Raw genomic sequence first — 16,663 nt, 5'->3', positions numbered from 1 at the left:
TAAAAGAACATCTAGATTTTATGGTATAAAACTGGCAGAATTGTACCCTAAAATGTACAGTCTTTTTCCACCACATATTACTGTAAATGGAAAAACGGTACGAGTTTTGAAGATAAAAATCTGCAGTTACTTTTTTTAACAGTGTAGACTGCAAAGTTTTTTTACAGTAAAATTCTGGCGACGAAACTGCCAAATGTTCCCGTAAAATCAGTTGTTATTATTACAGTGTACAATCTGATGGATTTCTTGTTTTGAAATCCCAAGTTAAGTAGATACGTAACGGTTTATTTTGGTTTCATCAAAAATATTTGGAATGTATGATAACTGCTGCATTATCGGATAATAGTAGAGTTTAAAAGATATGCAATTGCATGAAGTACAAAGAATGAATACCCTATTTTTCGGAGTATAAGTCGCACCGGAGTATAAGTCGCACCTGCCGAAAATGCATAATAAAGAAGGAAAAAAACATATATAAATCGCACTATGAAAAAAACTGCGACTTATAGTCTGAAAAATACGGTACTAGTCTTGAGTGACGCATATTTCCAGGCTTTTGCGGGCCGCATAAATGTATGTGGCGGCCCAGATCTGGCCCCCGGGCCTTGACTTTGACATCAGTGGTTTAGAGCAATAAATACAAAACAATTATATTTGCTAACTATTAATTTCATTTGCAGGTCAAATGTAGTGACTTTTTTTATTCCACCAGATTATGACTTTATGAAACCCTAGCACAGTGTCAGTGAGGCATCATTTACCCGTCACTAACTTTCAGTATCGCAGACGGAGAAGCAATCATGTTACTGAAATTAAACATCTTTATTTTGACTTTGTCGATTATTTCGCAGTCTTTATATTATGAACATGCATAACAAATAAAATCTGCCGTATTTTCCAGGTTATAGAGCACACCAGTATATGAGCCGCACTATATAAACTTTAGAATAAAACTATATATATATATACATAAAACTATATAAACTTTAGAATAAAAAATATAGTCCGCAACGGACTATAAGTCGCAGATATATAAGTTTTGAACTGAGGTGCTTACACAGAAATATTTTGTAAATGTTTATATTAGGGGTGTAACGGTACACAAAAATTTCGGTTCGGTACGTACCTCAGTTTAGAGGTCACGGTTCGGTTCATTTTTCGGTACAGTAAGCAAAACAACAAAATATAAAGTTAAAAGTTAAAGTACCAATGATTGTCACACACACACTAGGTGTGGCGAAATTATTCTCTGCATTTGACCCATCACCCTTGATCACCCCCTGGGAGGTGAGGGGAGCAGTGGGCAGCAGCGGTGGCCGCGCCCGGGAATCATTTTGGTGATTTAACCCCCAATTCCAACCCTTGATGCTGAGTGCCAAGCAGGGAGGTAATGGGTCCCATTTTTATAGTCTTTGGTATGACTCGGCCGGGATTTGAACTCACAACCTACCGATCTCAGGACGGACACTCTAACCACTAGGCCACTGAGTAATATGATAATATAATATAACTTTTTTGGTTATTTATTTACCAAAGTTGTAAACAATGGCTTTAACCTTTTAACATTGGGAACACTATAATAATTCTGCCCACGTTAATCAACATTAAACTGCCTCAAGTTGGTGCTCAGATTAAATAAAATGACAAAACTTTTCTTCTACATATAAAAAGAGCAACATTAAACAATTTCAAGTCAACTCATCATGCTTAATTTATTACAGCATTTGGGAAGCCTGTAGTTGATTTTTATTATGTAAATGTTATATTTTTTTTCAACATGTGATAGCAGGGGCCCTGCCATTCAAAACTAGGCTGCTCCATTACTAATGATTAATGTAACTATAGCTGAAAAAATAGTACAATAGCAATAGGAGAGACTATTCATCCCTGAACACCATGGAGTTCATGTAGGCTTAATGATGTGGTTACATTATTATATCAACTATCAGAGACAGAAACTCTTCATTTAACATAAAGTCCTTTTTTGCTGCTTCAACACAGAAAAATGTAAAGCGAAATAACAGACAGACAGGGCTTTGCTGCCCGTAACACACACACCCACCGCAAAATGAGCTAACGTTACGCTGAAAGCGAATTAACCTTCACCTCAAGCCAGGACTGCGAGCGAGCTGAAGCTGCCGTTTATGTTTCTAGAAGGTCAACGGGCTCATAGTGATGTTACTAGTAGTTGACTGGGAGGTGTTTATTATCATTTGGGGAGAGTCCGCTGCCTGATGATTACCTGCTTAACGCTAAGCACTGACTACATGCGCTCTGAATACGCACTGCTGATTGGCTGTTACCACTCTGTTTGTAACCAATCAGATGGTTGTGTGGGTGGGACAATGCTGCGTGCTGTGTAGAGGACTGACAGAGACAGGCAGTAGGAAGCGGAGCAGCTTGTCAAGACTTTAGCTTAGACTTTAGCGGCTACTTTATATGTTCGTGTGGAAACTCGCTCGGTACACCTCCAAACCGAACCCCCCGTACCAAACGGTTCAATACAAATACACGTACCGTTACACCCGTTGTTTATATACATACCTTAGTTGTTTCCAAAAGGTGCCTGTACCACGGCAGTAAAACGGATGATCAAACAAAACAGAAGCTCGCTCTTCGATCAGCTATACAGACTCAATACTCCACGGTGACGTCTTGGTGAATTTACTGAAGAATTTGTGAAACGGAAACATTACAAAAAGAATGCCATGGTGAGTTAATAACACTAATACAGACACTCGTAAATGTGTTAGCATATTAGCTAATGCTAACAACCCTACCGTCATTACAGTACGATAGCACGTACAAATATGCATGAAAACACTCTCACGGACATAACACTTGGGACAGTTTAGTGAGTCTGAATAGTTTAAGTTACAAACCCCGTTTCCATATGAGTTGGGAAATTGTGTTAGATGTAAATATAAACGGAATACAATGATTTGCAAATCATTTTCAACCCATATTCAGTTGAATATGCTACAAAGACAACATATTTGATGTTCAAACTCATAAAAAAAATTTTTTTTGCAAATAATCATTAACTTTAGAATTTGATGCCAGCAACACGTGACAAAGAAGTTGGGAAAGGTGGCAATAAATACTGATAAAGTTGAGGAATGCTCATCAAACACTTATTTGGAACATCCCACAGGTGTGCAGGCTAATTGGGAACAGGTGGGTGCCATGATTGAGTATAAAAACAGCTTCCCAAAAAATGCTCAGTCTTTCACAAGAAAGGATGGGGTGAGGTACACCCCTTTGTCCACAAATGTGTGAGCAAATAGTCAAACAGTTTAAAAACAACGTTTCTCAAAGTGCAATTGCAAGAAATTTAGGGATTTCAACATCTACGGGCCATAATATCATCAAAAGGTTCAGAGAATCTGGAGAAATCACTCTACGTAAGCGGCATGGCCGGAAACCAACATTGAATGACCGTGACCTTCGATCCCTCAGACGGCACTGTATCAAAAACCGACATCAATCTCTAAAGGATATCACCACATGGGCTCAGGAACACTTCAGAAAACCACTGTCACTAAATACAGTTCATCGCTACATCTGTAAGTGCAAGTTAAAGCTCTACTATGCAAAGCAAAAGCCATTTATCAACAACACCCAGAAACGCCGTCGGCTTCGCTGGGCCTGAGCTCATCTAAGATGGACTGATACAAAGTGGAAAAGTGTTCTGTGGTCTGACGAGTCCAAATTTCTAATTGTTTTTGGAAACTGTGGACGTTGTGTCCTCCGGACCAAAGAGGAAAAGAACCATCCGGATTGTTATTGGCGCAAAGTTGAAAAGCCAGCATCTGTGATGGTATGGGATGTATTAGTGCCCAAGACATGGGTAACTTACACATCTGTGAAGGCACCATTAATGCTGAAAGGTACATACAGGTTTTGGAACAACATATGTTGCCATCCAAGCAACGTTACCATGGACGCCCCTGCTTATTTCAGCAAGACAATGCCAAGCCACGTGTTACATCAACGTGGCTTCATAGTAAAAGAGTGAGGGTACTAGACTGGCCTGCCTGTAGTCCAGACCTGTCTCCCATTGAAAATGTGTGGCGCATTATGAAGCCTAAAATACCACAACGGAGACCCCCGGACTGTTGAACAACTTAAGCTGTACATCAAGCAAGAATGGAGTACAGCCTGAGGGATCGATATATAAGCTTACTGCACGTAAGCTTAGCTGCTTACGTGCAGTGATTTCTCCAGATTCTCTGAACCCTTTGATGATATTACGGACCGTAGATGGTGAAATCCCTAAATTCCCAGCAATAGCTGGTTGAGAAAGGTTTTTCTTAAACTGTTCAACAATTTGCTCACGCATTTGTTGACAAAGTGGTGACCCTCGCCCCATACTTGTTTGTGAATGACTGAGCATTTCATGGAATCTACTTTTATACCCAATCATGGCACCCACCTGTTCCCAATTAGCCTGCACACCTGTGGGATGTTCCAAATAAGTGTTTGATGAGCATTCCTCAACTTTTTCAGTATTTATTGCCACCTTTCCCAACTTCTTTGTCAAGTGTTGCTGGCATCAAATTCTAAAGTTAATGATTATTTGCACAAAAAAAAAAGTTTATCAGTTTGAACATCAAATATGTTGTCTTTGTAGCACATGCAACTAAATATGGGTTGAAAATGATTGGCAAATTCTTGTATTCCGTTTATATTTACATCTAACACAATTTCCCAACTCATATGGAAACGGGGTTTGTAGATGTATATCATTCTGGAATTGGTTGCCATCTCACATTAATCTCTCACAAAGTAAATTGTCATTCAAGACAGCTTTGAAGATACACCTATTGCAGATGCCCACATGATGTGAATTTTTAATACTGGTTTTAACTAGGTTTTTTTAATCTTATGTTGTATTTTTCCTTTGTATAATGTTTGGGAATGCATGTATGCTTTGAGTGTCGCAGGATATCCACACATTCTTGCCATCTCTGTCGTAGCATAGCTTTCGTCGGTAAAGTGTGCGGAACAAACGTCCAATTTCTTGCCACTTTCGCATCTTTGGGCCACTGGTGCAACTTGAATCCGTCCCTGTTCGTGTTGTTACACCCTCCGACAACACACCGACGAGGCATGATGTCTCCAAGGTACGGAAAACAGTCGAAAAAACGGAAAATAACAGAGCTGATTTGACTCGGTGTTTGAGAAAATGGCGGATTGCTTCCCGATGTCAAGTTTTCGAGAGCGAATAATAGAAAGGCGTTTAATTCGCCAAAATTCACCCATTTAGAGTTCGGAAATCGGTTAAAAAAATATATGGTCTTTATTCTGCAACATCAAGGTATATATTGACGCTTACATAGGTCTGGTGATAATGTTCCCCTTTAAGAAACTCCGCCCTGACAGCTCCGCAAAAGAGGACTTGTCCGGTGAAAAGAGGACGTATGGTCAGTCTATCGTAGCCCGTTAGCTACTAGAATGCTGTGTGATTGATTGATTGATTGATTGATTGAAACTTTTATTAGTAGATTGCACAGTTCAGTACATCCATCCATCCATTTTCTACCGCTTATTCCCTTCGGGGTCGCGGGGGGTGCTGGAGCCTATCTCAGCTACAATCGGGCGGAAGGCAGGGTACACCCTGGACAAGTCGCCACCTCATCGCAGGGCCAACACAGATAGACAGACAACATTCACACTCACATTCACACACTAGGGCCAATTTAGTGTTGCCAATCAACCTATCCCCAGGTACATATTCCGTACAATTGACCACTAAAGGGTAACACCCGAATACGTTTTTCAACTTGTTTAAGTAAATCAATTCATGGTGTTGTACCTCGGTGTGCATTGTTTACATGACGTGCGTTACGCTACTTAATATGTGCGTGTGGAAACTCGTTCGGTACACCTCCGAACCGAACCGCAACCCTTGTATCGAAACGGTTCAATACACGTACCGTTACACCCCTACAGTTTACCAAAAAAAATGTAAATATAAGGTTTATCACAGTGATACTTTTTGTAGCCTTTCTCCAAGTGTCTATACCAGGGGTCGGCAACCCGCGGCTCTAGAGCCGCATTTAGCGCCTCCCTAGTGGCTCTCTGGAGCTTTTTCAGAAATGTATGAAAAATGGAAAAAGATGAGGGGAAAACAATCTATTTTTTGTTTTAATATGGTTTCTGTAGGAGGACAAACATGACACAAACCTCCCTAATTGTTATAAAGCACACTGTTTATATTAAACATGCTTCACTGATTCGAGTATTTGGCGAGCGCCGTTTTGTCCTACTAATTTTGGCGGTCCTTGAACTCATCGTAGTTTGTTTACATGTATAACTTTCTAGGACGTGTTTTATGCCACTTCTTTTTCTGTCTCATTTTGTCCACCAAACTTTTAAGGTTGTGCATGAAAGGTGAGTTTTGTTGATGTTATTGACTTGTTGGAGTGCTAATCAGACATATTTGGTCACTGCATGACTGCAAGCTAATCGATGCTAACATGCTATTTAGTCTAGCTATATGTACATATTGCATCATAATGTCTCATTTGTAGCTATATATGAGGTAATTTAGTTTCCTTTGAGTCCTCTTAATTCAATTTATATCTCATGACACACTATCTGTATGTAATATGGCTTTTAATTTTTTTGCGGCTCCAGACAGATTTTTTTTTGTATTTTTGGTCCAATATGGCTCTTTCAACATTTTGGGTTGCCGACCCCTGGTCTATACAATACGTATCCCTTATCAAAGTGCCCACTCCGGTGGGGACGGGTGTGTTGGTGATGTCCTGTCTCACAGACGCCGTTTTGAGACGGCGCCTGTTGCTGTTTAATAGAATGTGATTTTTCTCCACCATAATAACCTTTCTAATCTCACCCTCGCCAACGATAGGAGAGGCTGCTGTGGCTGATAGATATGATGGAGGTAGGAGTCACTTCTGGGAGATGAAGCACCAACCCACACATGCAGGCTACACAGGAGAATGTTCAATTCCCTGTGGGTAGTAGATACCTAGAGGATGGAAAAATATTTCTCCCTCAAGTGGAATTTAACATTTACTTCCATTTAAAGGATTTTTTCATTTCCAAAAATGTACCAAATTGGACAGTATAATTCAACTTATTAGACGGATGTGTTTGGGCTGAAAAGAACAAAATATATACATATATATATATATTAGTGATTGCAAAATCTTCCTCTGGGTAACTACTTACCGAGTCTCAGCTTGCTTTTTGGTTTTGCAGTGCATCTCTTCTGCTGTGTTGGTGTCTTCTCTCCTCATTTTCTATGCAGTGGAACCTCTAAGTTTGAGCCATAAAATGCTACAATTGGGAAACAAAAGGAAAGGAAAATGCACTTTAAAAAGGGAACAGAAACCTGCTGGTCGAACACGGTCATTCAACACTTGAGGGCCATCCCATCAAATCGGCGCAATTTGCTGGTTGTAACTCTCTCAAAATCAGCTTCAAACTCAAAACCAGTGAAGTTGGCACGTTGTGTAAATGGTAAATAAAAACAGAATACAATGATTTGCAAATCCTTTTCAACTTATATTTAATTGAATAGACTGCAAAGACAAGATATTTAATGTTCGAACTGAGAAACTTACATTTTAACTTAGAATTTAATGGCAGCAACACATTGCAAAAAAGTTGGCACTGGGGCATTTTTACCACTGTGTTACATGGCCTTTCCTTTTAACAACACTCAGGAAACGTTTGGGAACTGAACACATTTTTGAAGCTTTTCAGGTGGAATTATTTCCCATTCTTGCTTGATGTACAGCTTAAGTTGTTCAACAGTCTCCGTTGTGGTATTTTAGGCTTCATAATGCGCCACACATGGGAGACAGGTCTGGACTACAAGCAGACCAGTCTAGTACCCGCACTCTTTTACTATGAAGCCACGCTGTTGTAACACGTGGCTTGGCATTGTCTTGCTGAAATAAGCAGGGGCGTCCATGATAACTTTGCTTGGATGGCAACATATGTTGCTTAAAACCTGTATGTACCTTTCAGCATTAATGGTGCCTTCACAGATGTGTACATTACCCATGCCTTGGGCACTAATACACCTCCATACCATCACAGATGCTGGCTTTTGAAATTTGAGCCTATAACAATCCGGTTGGTTCTTTTCCTCTTTGTTCCGGAGGACACAATGTCCACAGTTTCCAAAAACAATTTGAAATGTGGACTTGTCATACCACAGAACATTTTTCCACTTTGCATCAGTCCATCTTAGATGAGCTCGGGCCCAGGAAAGCCGGCGGCGTTTCTGGGTGTTGTTGATAAATGGCTTTGGCGTTGCATAGTAGAGTTTTAACTTGCACTTACAGATGTAGCGAGCAACTGTAGTTACTGACAGTGGTTTTCTGAAGTGCTCCTGAGCCCATGTGGTGATATCCTTTACACGCTGATGTCGCTTTTTGATGCAGTATTGCTTGAGGGATCGAAGGTCACGGACATTCAATGTTGGTTTTCAGCCTTGCTGCTTACGTGCAGTGATTTCTCCACATTCTCTGAACCTTCTGATGGTATTACGGACTGGAGATGGTGAAATCACTAAATTCCTTGCAATAGCTGGTTGAGAAATGTTGTTCTTAAACAATTTGCTCATTTGTTGACAAAGTGGCGACCCTCGCCCCATCCTTGTTTGTGAATGACTGAGAATTTCACAGAAGCTGCTTTTATACCCAATCATGGCACCCACCTGTTCCCAATTAGCCTGTTCACCTGTGGGATTTTCCAAATAATTGTTTGGTGAGCATTACTCAACTTTCTCAGTCTTTTTTGCCACTTGTGCCAGCTTTTTTTAAACATCTTGCAGGCATCAAATTGCAAATGAGCTAATATTTGTAAAAAATAACATTTTCCAGTTCGAACGTTAAGTATATTGTCTTTGCAGTCTATTCAATTGAGTATAGATTGAAAAGGATTTGCAAATCATTGTATTCTGTTTTTATTTACCATTTACACAACGTGCCAACTTCACTGGTTTTGGATGTTGTACAAGCGTACAGTCTGACCGAGCCAGATCGCTCTCTGAAGTTTGCAGCTCAGTCTAGTTTTGAAGCATATCCTTCGTATTTTTGGCCTAAATTAAGCATTTTCAAGCATAAAAATAGCTAAATGAACTAAAGATGTCAATAGTACGGTAGTATTCACTACACAGTGGCCTAGTGGTTAGAGTGTCCGCCCTGAGATCGGTAGGTCGTGAGTTCAAACCCCGGCCGAGTCATACCAAAGACTATAAAAATGGGACCCCATTACCTCAGCATCAAGGGTTTGAATTGGGGGTTAAATCACCAAAAAATGATTCCCGGGCGCGGCCACCACTGCTGCCCACTGCTCCCCTCACCTCCCAGGGAGTGATCAAGGGTGATGGGTCAAATGCAGAGAATAATTTCGCCACACCTAGTGGTACTTTAACTTTTATTGGCCGGTAGAAAAATATTTTTTTTGTTACAAACTTTGGTATGGTGTTGCTTCCTTATTTGTGATCATTCCGAGCTGATTATCATCTACCCCTGCATAGTAACAGCACTTGAACGGAATGTGACAGTGTGTAATGATGACGACGGTCAGCTGGATAATAAACAAAAAAATACAGATAGCAATATCATTAGTCCAGAATCTTAACGGTCTCCATGGACCGACCCAATTAGAAACCGGTACCAAAAAATACCGGTATACGGTAGTGTTGTCTCCATATCATTATTTTTGTTCCAGTACCAAAGAGTATTTTGATACTTTTTGGTACTTTTTGATACTTTTCTAAATAAAGGGGACTACAAAAAATGGCATTATTGGCTTTATTTTAACAAAAAATCTTACGGTACATTAAACATATGTTTCTTATTGTTTGTCTTTGAAAAAAATAGTGAACATACTAGAGAACTTGTCTTTTAGTAGTAAGTAAGCAAACAAAGGCTCCTAATTTAGCTAGTAACATATTGTGTCATTTATCATTCTATTATTTTGTCAAAATTATTAAGGACAAGTGGTAGAAAATGAATTATTAATCTACTTGTTCATTTACTGTTAATATCTGCTTATTTTATCTTTTAACATGTTCTATCTACACTTCTGTTAAAATGTATTAATCACTTTTTCTTCTGTTATTTGTATACTTTACATTAGTTTTGGATGATACCACAAATTTGGGTATCAATCCGATACCAAGTAGTCACAGGTTCATACATCGGTATGATACCGAATATGATTCATTAGTATCGTGGTACTATACTAGTACTGGTATACCGTACAACCCTAGTATATGGTATGCATCCCTAATGAAATCACAGATCGGTTTAGTCCTCAGGTGGTCTCAGGCAAACAGTTTGACCTTTTCCAAATGTTGCCTTTCTCTGCTTTATCGCACATCAAAGCATTTGTGTATTTATTTTACACAAATGGCAACAACTTGGTGAAACGGCCCTTCAGCAAATCGTTTTAAGGCTTAGCAAGCTCAGTGAGCATCTCAAACATCAATAGTTAGAATTAAGGCCCTCGTTAACCTATTACTGAACTTTCTGGGCTAAAACTTGGAATTTAAATAGAGCAAATGTCGGCTGAGTTACGACAGCCTCTGTTTAACCTGGGTATGTTTATGCTCAAGAAAATAAATGCATGTACACAAGAGATACATCGAGCTATCGCATGCATTAAAGCTTTTAAAACGCATAACTTAACTCAAACCAATCAATTCATGGTTGTATTTACAAACCCCGTTTCCATATGAGTTGAGAAATTGTGTTAGATGTAAATATAAACGGAATACAATGATTTGCAAATCCTTTTCAACCCATATTCAATAGAATGCACTACAAAGACAAGATATTTGATGTTCAATCACATAAACTTTATTTTTCTTTTGCAAATAATAATTAACTTAGAATTTCATGGCTGCAACACGTGCCAAAGTAGTTGGGAAAGGGCATGTTCACCACTGTGTTACATGGCCTTTCCTTTTAACAACACTCAGTAAACATTTGGGAACTGAGGAGACACATTTTTTAAGCTTCTCAGGTGGAATTCTTTCCCATTCTTGCTTGATGTACAGCTTAAGTTGTTCAACAGTCCGGGGGTCTCCGTTGTGGTATTTTAGGCTTCATAATGCGCCACACATTTTCAATGGCAGACAGGTCTGGACTACAGGCAGGCCAGTTTAGTACCCGCACTGTTTTACTATGAAGCCACGTTGATGTAACACGTGGCTTCAACACATTGTCTTGCTGAAATAAGCAGGGGCGTTCATGGTAACGTTGCTTGGATGGCAACATATGTTGCTCCAAAACCTGTATGTACCTTTCAGCATTAATGGCGCCTTCACAGATGTGTAAGTTACCCATGTCTTGGGCACTAATACACCCCCATACCATCACAGATGCTGGCTTTTCAACTGTGCGCCTATAACAATCCGGATGGTTCTTTTCCTCTTTGGTCCGGAGGACCCGACGTCCACAGTTTCCAAAAACAATTTGAAATGTGGACTCGTCAGACCACAGAACACTTTTCCACTTTGTATCAGTCCATCTTAGATGAGCTCAGGCCCAGCGAAGCCGACGGCGTTTCTGGGTGTTGTTGATAAACGGTTTTTGCCTTACATCGGAGAGTTTTAACTTGCACTTTCAGATGTAGCGACAAACTGTAGTTACTGACAGTGGGTTTCTGAAGTGTTCCTGAGCCCATGTGGTGATATCCTTTACACACTGATGTCGCTTGTTGATACAGTACAGGCCGAGGGATCGAAGGTCACAGGCTTAGCTGCTTACGTGCAGTGATTTCTCCAGATTCTCTGAACCCTTTGATGATATTACAGACCGTAGATGGTGAAATCCCTAAATTCCTTGCAATAGCAGGTTGAGAAAGGTTTTTCTTAAACTGTTCAACAATTTGCTCACGCATTTGTTGACAAAGTGGTGACCCTCGCCCCATCCTTGTTTGTGAATGACTGAGCATTTCATGGAATCTACTTTTATACCCAATCATGGCACCCACCTGTTCCCAATTTGCATGTTCACCTGTGGGATGTTCCAAATAAGCATTCCTCAATTTTATCAGTATTTTTTGTCACCTTTCCCAACTTCTTTATCACGTGTTGCTGGCATCAAATTCTAAAGTTAATGATTATTTGCAAAAAATAAAATAAAATGTTTATCAGTTTGAACATCAAATATGTTGTCTTTGTACCATATTCAACTGAATATGGGTTGAAAATGATTTGCAAATCATTGTATTCCGTTTATATTTACATCTAACACAATTTCCCAACTCAAATGGAAAGAGGGTTTGTATTATTTGCACATGACTTTAAATGAATTGTATTATCATTTGTCAAACTCACCAAGATTTTGCAATGTTTTGATGGCTCCAATTATTGCAAATTATGCTTGGCCAATGCAATTTTGTCCAATCCTGGCAACATTTTTGGCCAACAGTTGTCATTTCCCCAATGAAATGTGTGCCTGGGCAGCACTCAAACTAGATTACTGATCAAACATGCATCGCCCACCCACGTCCTCATTTCCCTGTTTACATTGACCTTTTGGAGAGGATTGGTGGACTATTATTTATCTCACAATCGAGAAGAAAGAAAAGACCAACCTTGTGTGCTTAATGGATGACATTTAGATGTTAACTGGCTGTCCAGCTTTGCACAAGTAAACACTCGGCAGGACTGCTTGTATCGGAGTTTATATCAGGCTATTATTCAGTACTTCTTTTTTACTGATATCAGACTGATATACATTATTAATATTGGCTCGGGACACCCCTAACAAATACTTCATCTGACCACAGTCTAGGGTTGTACGGTATACCGGTATTAGTATAGTACCGCGATACTAATGAATCATTTTCGGTACGATACTGTCTCTGAAGTCACATCGTGATGTTGATGGTTTACGAGCAGAGGAGCATGTTCGGCAGCACACAATCACGGAGTACGTACAAGCAGACACAGTGTGTGGACAGAAAAGGGAGAACAGACGCATTTTGGCTTAAAAACTAACGATAAGGGTGAAGTTATAACACTGAAACGCCCTCAGGAAGATGTGCTTTAAGACACGGCTAGCTAGCTAGCGGCTAACGTCCATCCGCCGTCTGCAGTGTTGTAGCTACTTCTAAATCACTAATCATCGCCTCCATGGCGACAAATAAAGTACGTTTCTTACAAGTATCATCCCTGCAGGACGAGGAATAGCTAAACATACTTCACAATGTAAACAAACGGGTGGATCTACACTTAACATCCACGGTAATGATACCAAGTACAGGCACGTATCTAGTTGATACTACTATGATTACGTCAATATTTTGTGACATCACAACCTCTTTTTTTTTTTTTTTTTATATGTATATTATGTTTATAAACTCAGGGAATATGTCCCTGGACACATGAGGACTTTGAATATGACCAATGTATGATCCTGTAACGACTTGGTATCGGATTGATACCCATATTTGTGGTATCACCCAAAACTAATGTAAAGTATCAAACAACAGAAGAATAAGTGATTATTACATTTTAACAGAAGTGTAGATAGAACATGTTTTGAGAGAAAGTAAGCAGATATTAACAGTAAATGAACAAGTAGATTAATAATTCATTTTATACCACTTGTCCTTAATAATGTTGACAAAATAATAGAATGGAAAATGACACAATATGTTACTGCATACGTCAGCAAACTAATTAGGAGCCTTTGTTTGTTTACTTACTGCTAAAAGACAAGTTGTCTAGTATGTCCACTATTTTATTTAAGGACAAACTTGCAATAAGAAACCTATGTTTCATGTACCCTAAGATTTTTTGTTAAAATAAAGCCAATAATGCAATTTATTTAGAAAAGTACCGGTACCAGTACCAAAATATTGGTATCGTTTCAACACTACCACAGTCACATTTACAAAGAACACTTACAACATGTAAAATCACAAGCTGATGCAATATTACCGAAAACAAATAAGCCTCAAAAGATCACAACTTTTGCTTAACTTATTGAAACAGACTGTTATCATCCGCTGCCCGGATCATAGTCTGTTTAAGTTTTTCGAATCACTTGTGTTTTCTGTTAGTTTTGGATTGCTTTAGTTCTTGTTTATGCACCTCTGAGTTTGTTACCATGGCTACGTATTAGTTTCACCTGCCTCTTGTATTCGGGACGCGCACCTGTTTGTAATCAGAGACATTATTTAAGCCTGCCTTTGCCAGTCAGTCGGGCTGGTTTCTTTGTTTGCGTCACGCTACTATTACGTAAGTTTTGCTTGTCTCCTAGCCCCTGCTAGTGATCTCTAGTCTGTGCTAAGTAGTAGCCTTAGCTTCAGGTGCGATTGGCACCTTGTTCCGTCGGTTTGTTTTCTGTTTTGTACCTCTTTGAGTGTTAATTTACAATCAAATCATGTTCCTACCTGCAAGTTTTGCCGGAGTCGTCCGTTTGCATCCCGGGAGAACAATCCTCGCAGTAAGCTGCAACCCCATCGTAACACAGCCGCCTCAAATCAGGAAAACAATCACAAAAAAAGCGTGTTAAAGGGGAACATTATCACAATTTCAGAAGGGTTAAAACCATTAAAAATCAGTTCCCAGTGGCTTATTTTATTTATGGAAGTTTTTTTCTAAATTTTACCCATCACGCAATATCCCTAAAAAAAGCTTCAAAGTGCCTGATTTTAACCATCGTTATATACACCCGTCCATTTTCCTGTGACGTCACATAGTGAAGCCAACACAAACAAACATGGCGCATAGAACAGCAAGCTATAGCGACATTAGCTCGGATTCAGACTCGGATTTCAGCGGCTTAAGCGATTCAACAGATTATGAATGTATTGAAACGGATGGTTGTAGTGTGGAGGCAGGTAGCGAAAACGAAATTGAAGAAGAAACTGAAGCTATTGAGCCATATCGGTTTGAACCGTATGCAAGCGAAACCGACGAAAACGACACGACAGCCAGCGACACGGGAGAAAGCGAGGACGAATTCGGCGATCGCCTTCTAACCAACGATTGGTATGTGTTTGTTTGGCATTAAAGGAAACTAACAACTATGAACTAGGTTTACAGCATATGAAATACATTTGGCAACAACATGCACTTTGAGAGTGCAGACAGCCCAATTTTCATCAATTAATATATTCTGTAGACATACCCTCATCCGCGCTCTTTTCCTGAAAGCTGATCTGTCCAGTTTTGGAGTTGATGTCAGCAGGCCAGGGAAGCTAGGGTCAATATTCTTCTATTGATCATCTTCGGGACGGTGTGAGCCAAGACATCCAGGGGGTTTAGCTCGTTCGTCTGCGGGAACAAACTGCCGCCATTGCTTGCCGTGCTACCGAGGTCCTTTGTCCCTGAATTGCTCACACACTCCGGCAGATTCAATGGGGGTCTGGCGGCAGATTTCTTTGACTTTATCGTTGCAAGCGAAACCGACGAAAACGACACGACAGCCAGCGACACGGGAGAAAGCGAGGACGAATTTGGCGATCGCCTTCTAACCAACGATTGGTATGTGTTTGTTTGGCATTAAAGGAAACTAACAACTATGAACTAGGTTTACAGCATATGAAGAGAACAGTGAATGTCGATAAGAGTTCGAAAAAATGTCCTGTAACACCTGTAACAAAATAATGGGGAGACTTCACTCAGGTTAACCATACCTAAATAGACACAAAATACTGCATTACACAAGACTACCCGAATGTACTCGAATGATTGAAAAAATAAATGTTTTTAAGCTAAATTATTGGTAAACACAGTTTATGTATAATAATTTACTTAAAACCGGAAGTAATGAATAAAGTTTTCATCAATTAATATATTCTGGAGACATACCCTCATCCGCTCTCTTTTCCTGAAAGCTGATCTGTCCAGTTTTGGAGTTGATGTCAGCAGGCCAGGGAAGCTAGGGTCGATATTCTTCTCCTGATCATCTTCGGTGGCATAAGGGACGGTAGAAGCGGTGTGAGCTCGCTCGTCTGCGGGAATAAACTGCCGCCATTGCTTGTCGTACTACCGAGGTCCTTTGTCCCTGAATTGCTCACACACTCCGGCAGATTTAATGGGGGTCTGGCGGCAGATTTCTTTGACTTTATCGTTGGAAATGCATCTGCTTTGAGTGTCGCAGGGTATCCACACATTCTTGCCATCTTTGTCGTAGCATAGCTTTCGTCGGTAAAGTGTGCGGAACAAACGACTGACCATTTCGTCGACTTTCCCCACACCGTCGTATTTTGAACAAATGTTGTCCAATTTCTTGCCACTTTCGCATCTTTGGGCCACTGGTGCAACTTGAATCCGTCCCTGTTCGTTTTGTTACACCCTCCGACAACACACCGACGAGGCATGATGTCTCCAAGGTACGGAAAACAGTCGAAAAAACGGAAAATAACAGAGCTGATTTGACTCGGTGTTTGTAATGTGTTTGAGAAAATGGCGGATTGCTTCCCGATGTGACGTCACGTTGTGACGTTATCGCTCCAAGAGCGAATAATAGAAAGGCGTTTAATTCGCCAAAATTCACCCATTTAGAGTTCGGAAATCGGTTAAAAAAATATATGGTCTTTTTTCTGCAACATCAAGGTATACATTGACGCTTACATGGGTCTGGTGATAATGTTCCCCTTTAATTATTTTACGCACTTGTTATTGGTAGTAGTATGATAGTTAATAATC

At 39.9% G+C, this 16,663-nt stretch overlaps 1 protein-coding gene across 4 annotated transcripts in view; it reads left to right on the top strand.

The window, feature by feature from the left end:
- The window catches only part of whrna (whirlin a), a 350,775-nt gene that overhangs the window by 275,822 nt on the left and 58,290 nt on the right, over positions 1-16,663 (top strand). For 3 of the 4 annotated variants that reach the window (XM_061980754.2, XM_061980751.2, XM_061980753.2), the window contains one exon: positions 6,878-6,910. The exons of the other annotated variant lie outside the window; for it this stretch is intronic. In XM_061980754.2, the coding sequence (XP_061836738.2) occupies positions 6,878-6,910 (33 nt within the window). The remainder of the gene's footprint in view (positions 1-6,877; positions 6,911-16,663) is intronic. 4 annotated transcript variants of the gene reach the window in all.

The sequence above is a fragment of the Nerophis lumbriciformis genome, linkage group LG20 (assembly GCF_033978685.3).
Source record: "Nerophis lumbriciformis linkage group LG20, RoL_Nlum_v2.1, whole genome shotgun sequence".
Classification (NCBI taxonomy): Eukaryota; Metazoa; Chordata; class Actinopteri; order Syngnathiformes; family Syngnathidae; genus Nerophis; species Nerophis lumbriciformis.
This window is presented reverse-complemented; position numbering and strand designations above follow the sequence as displayed.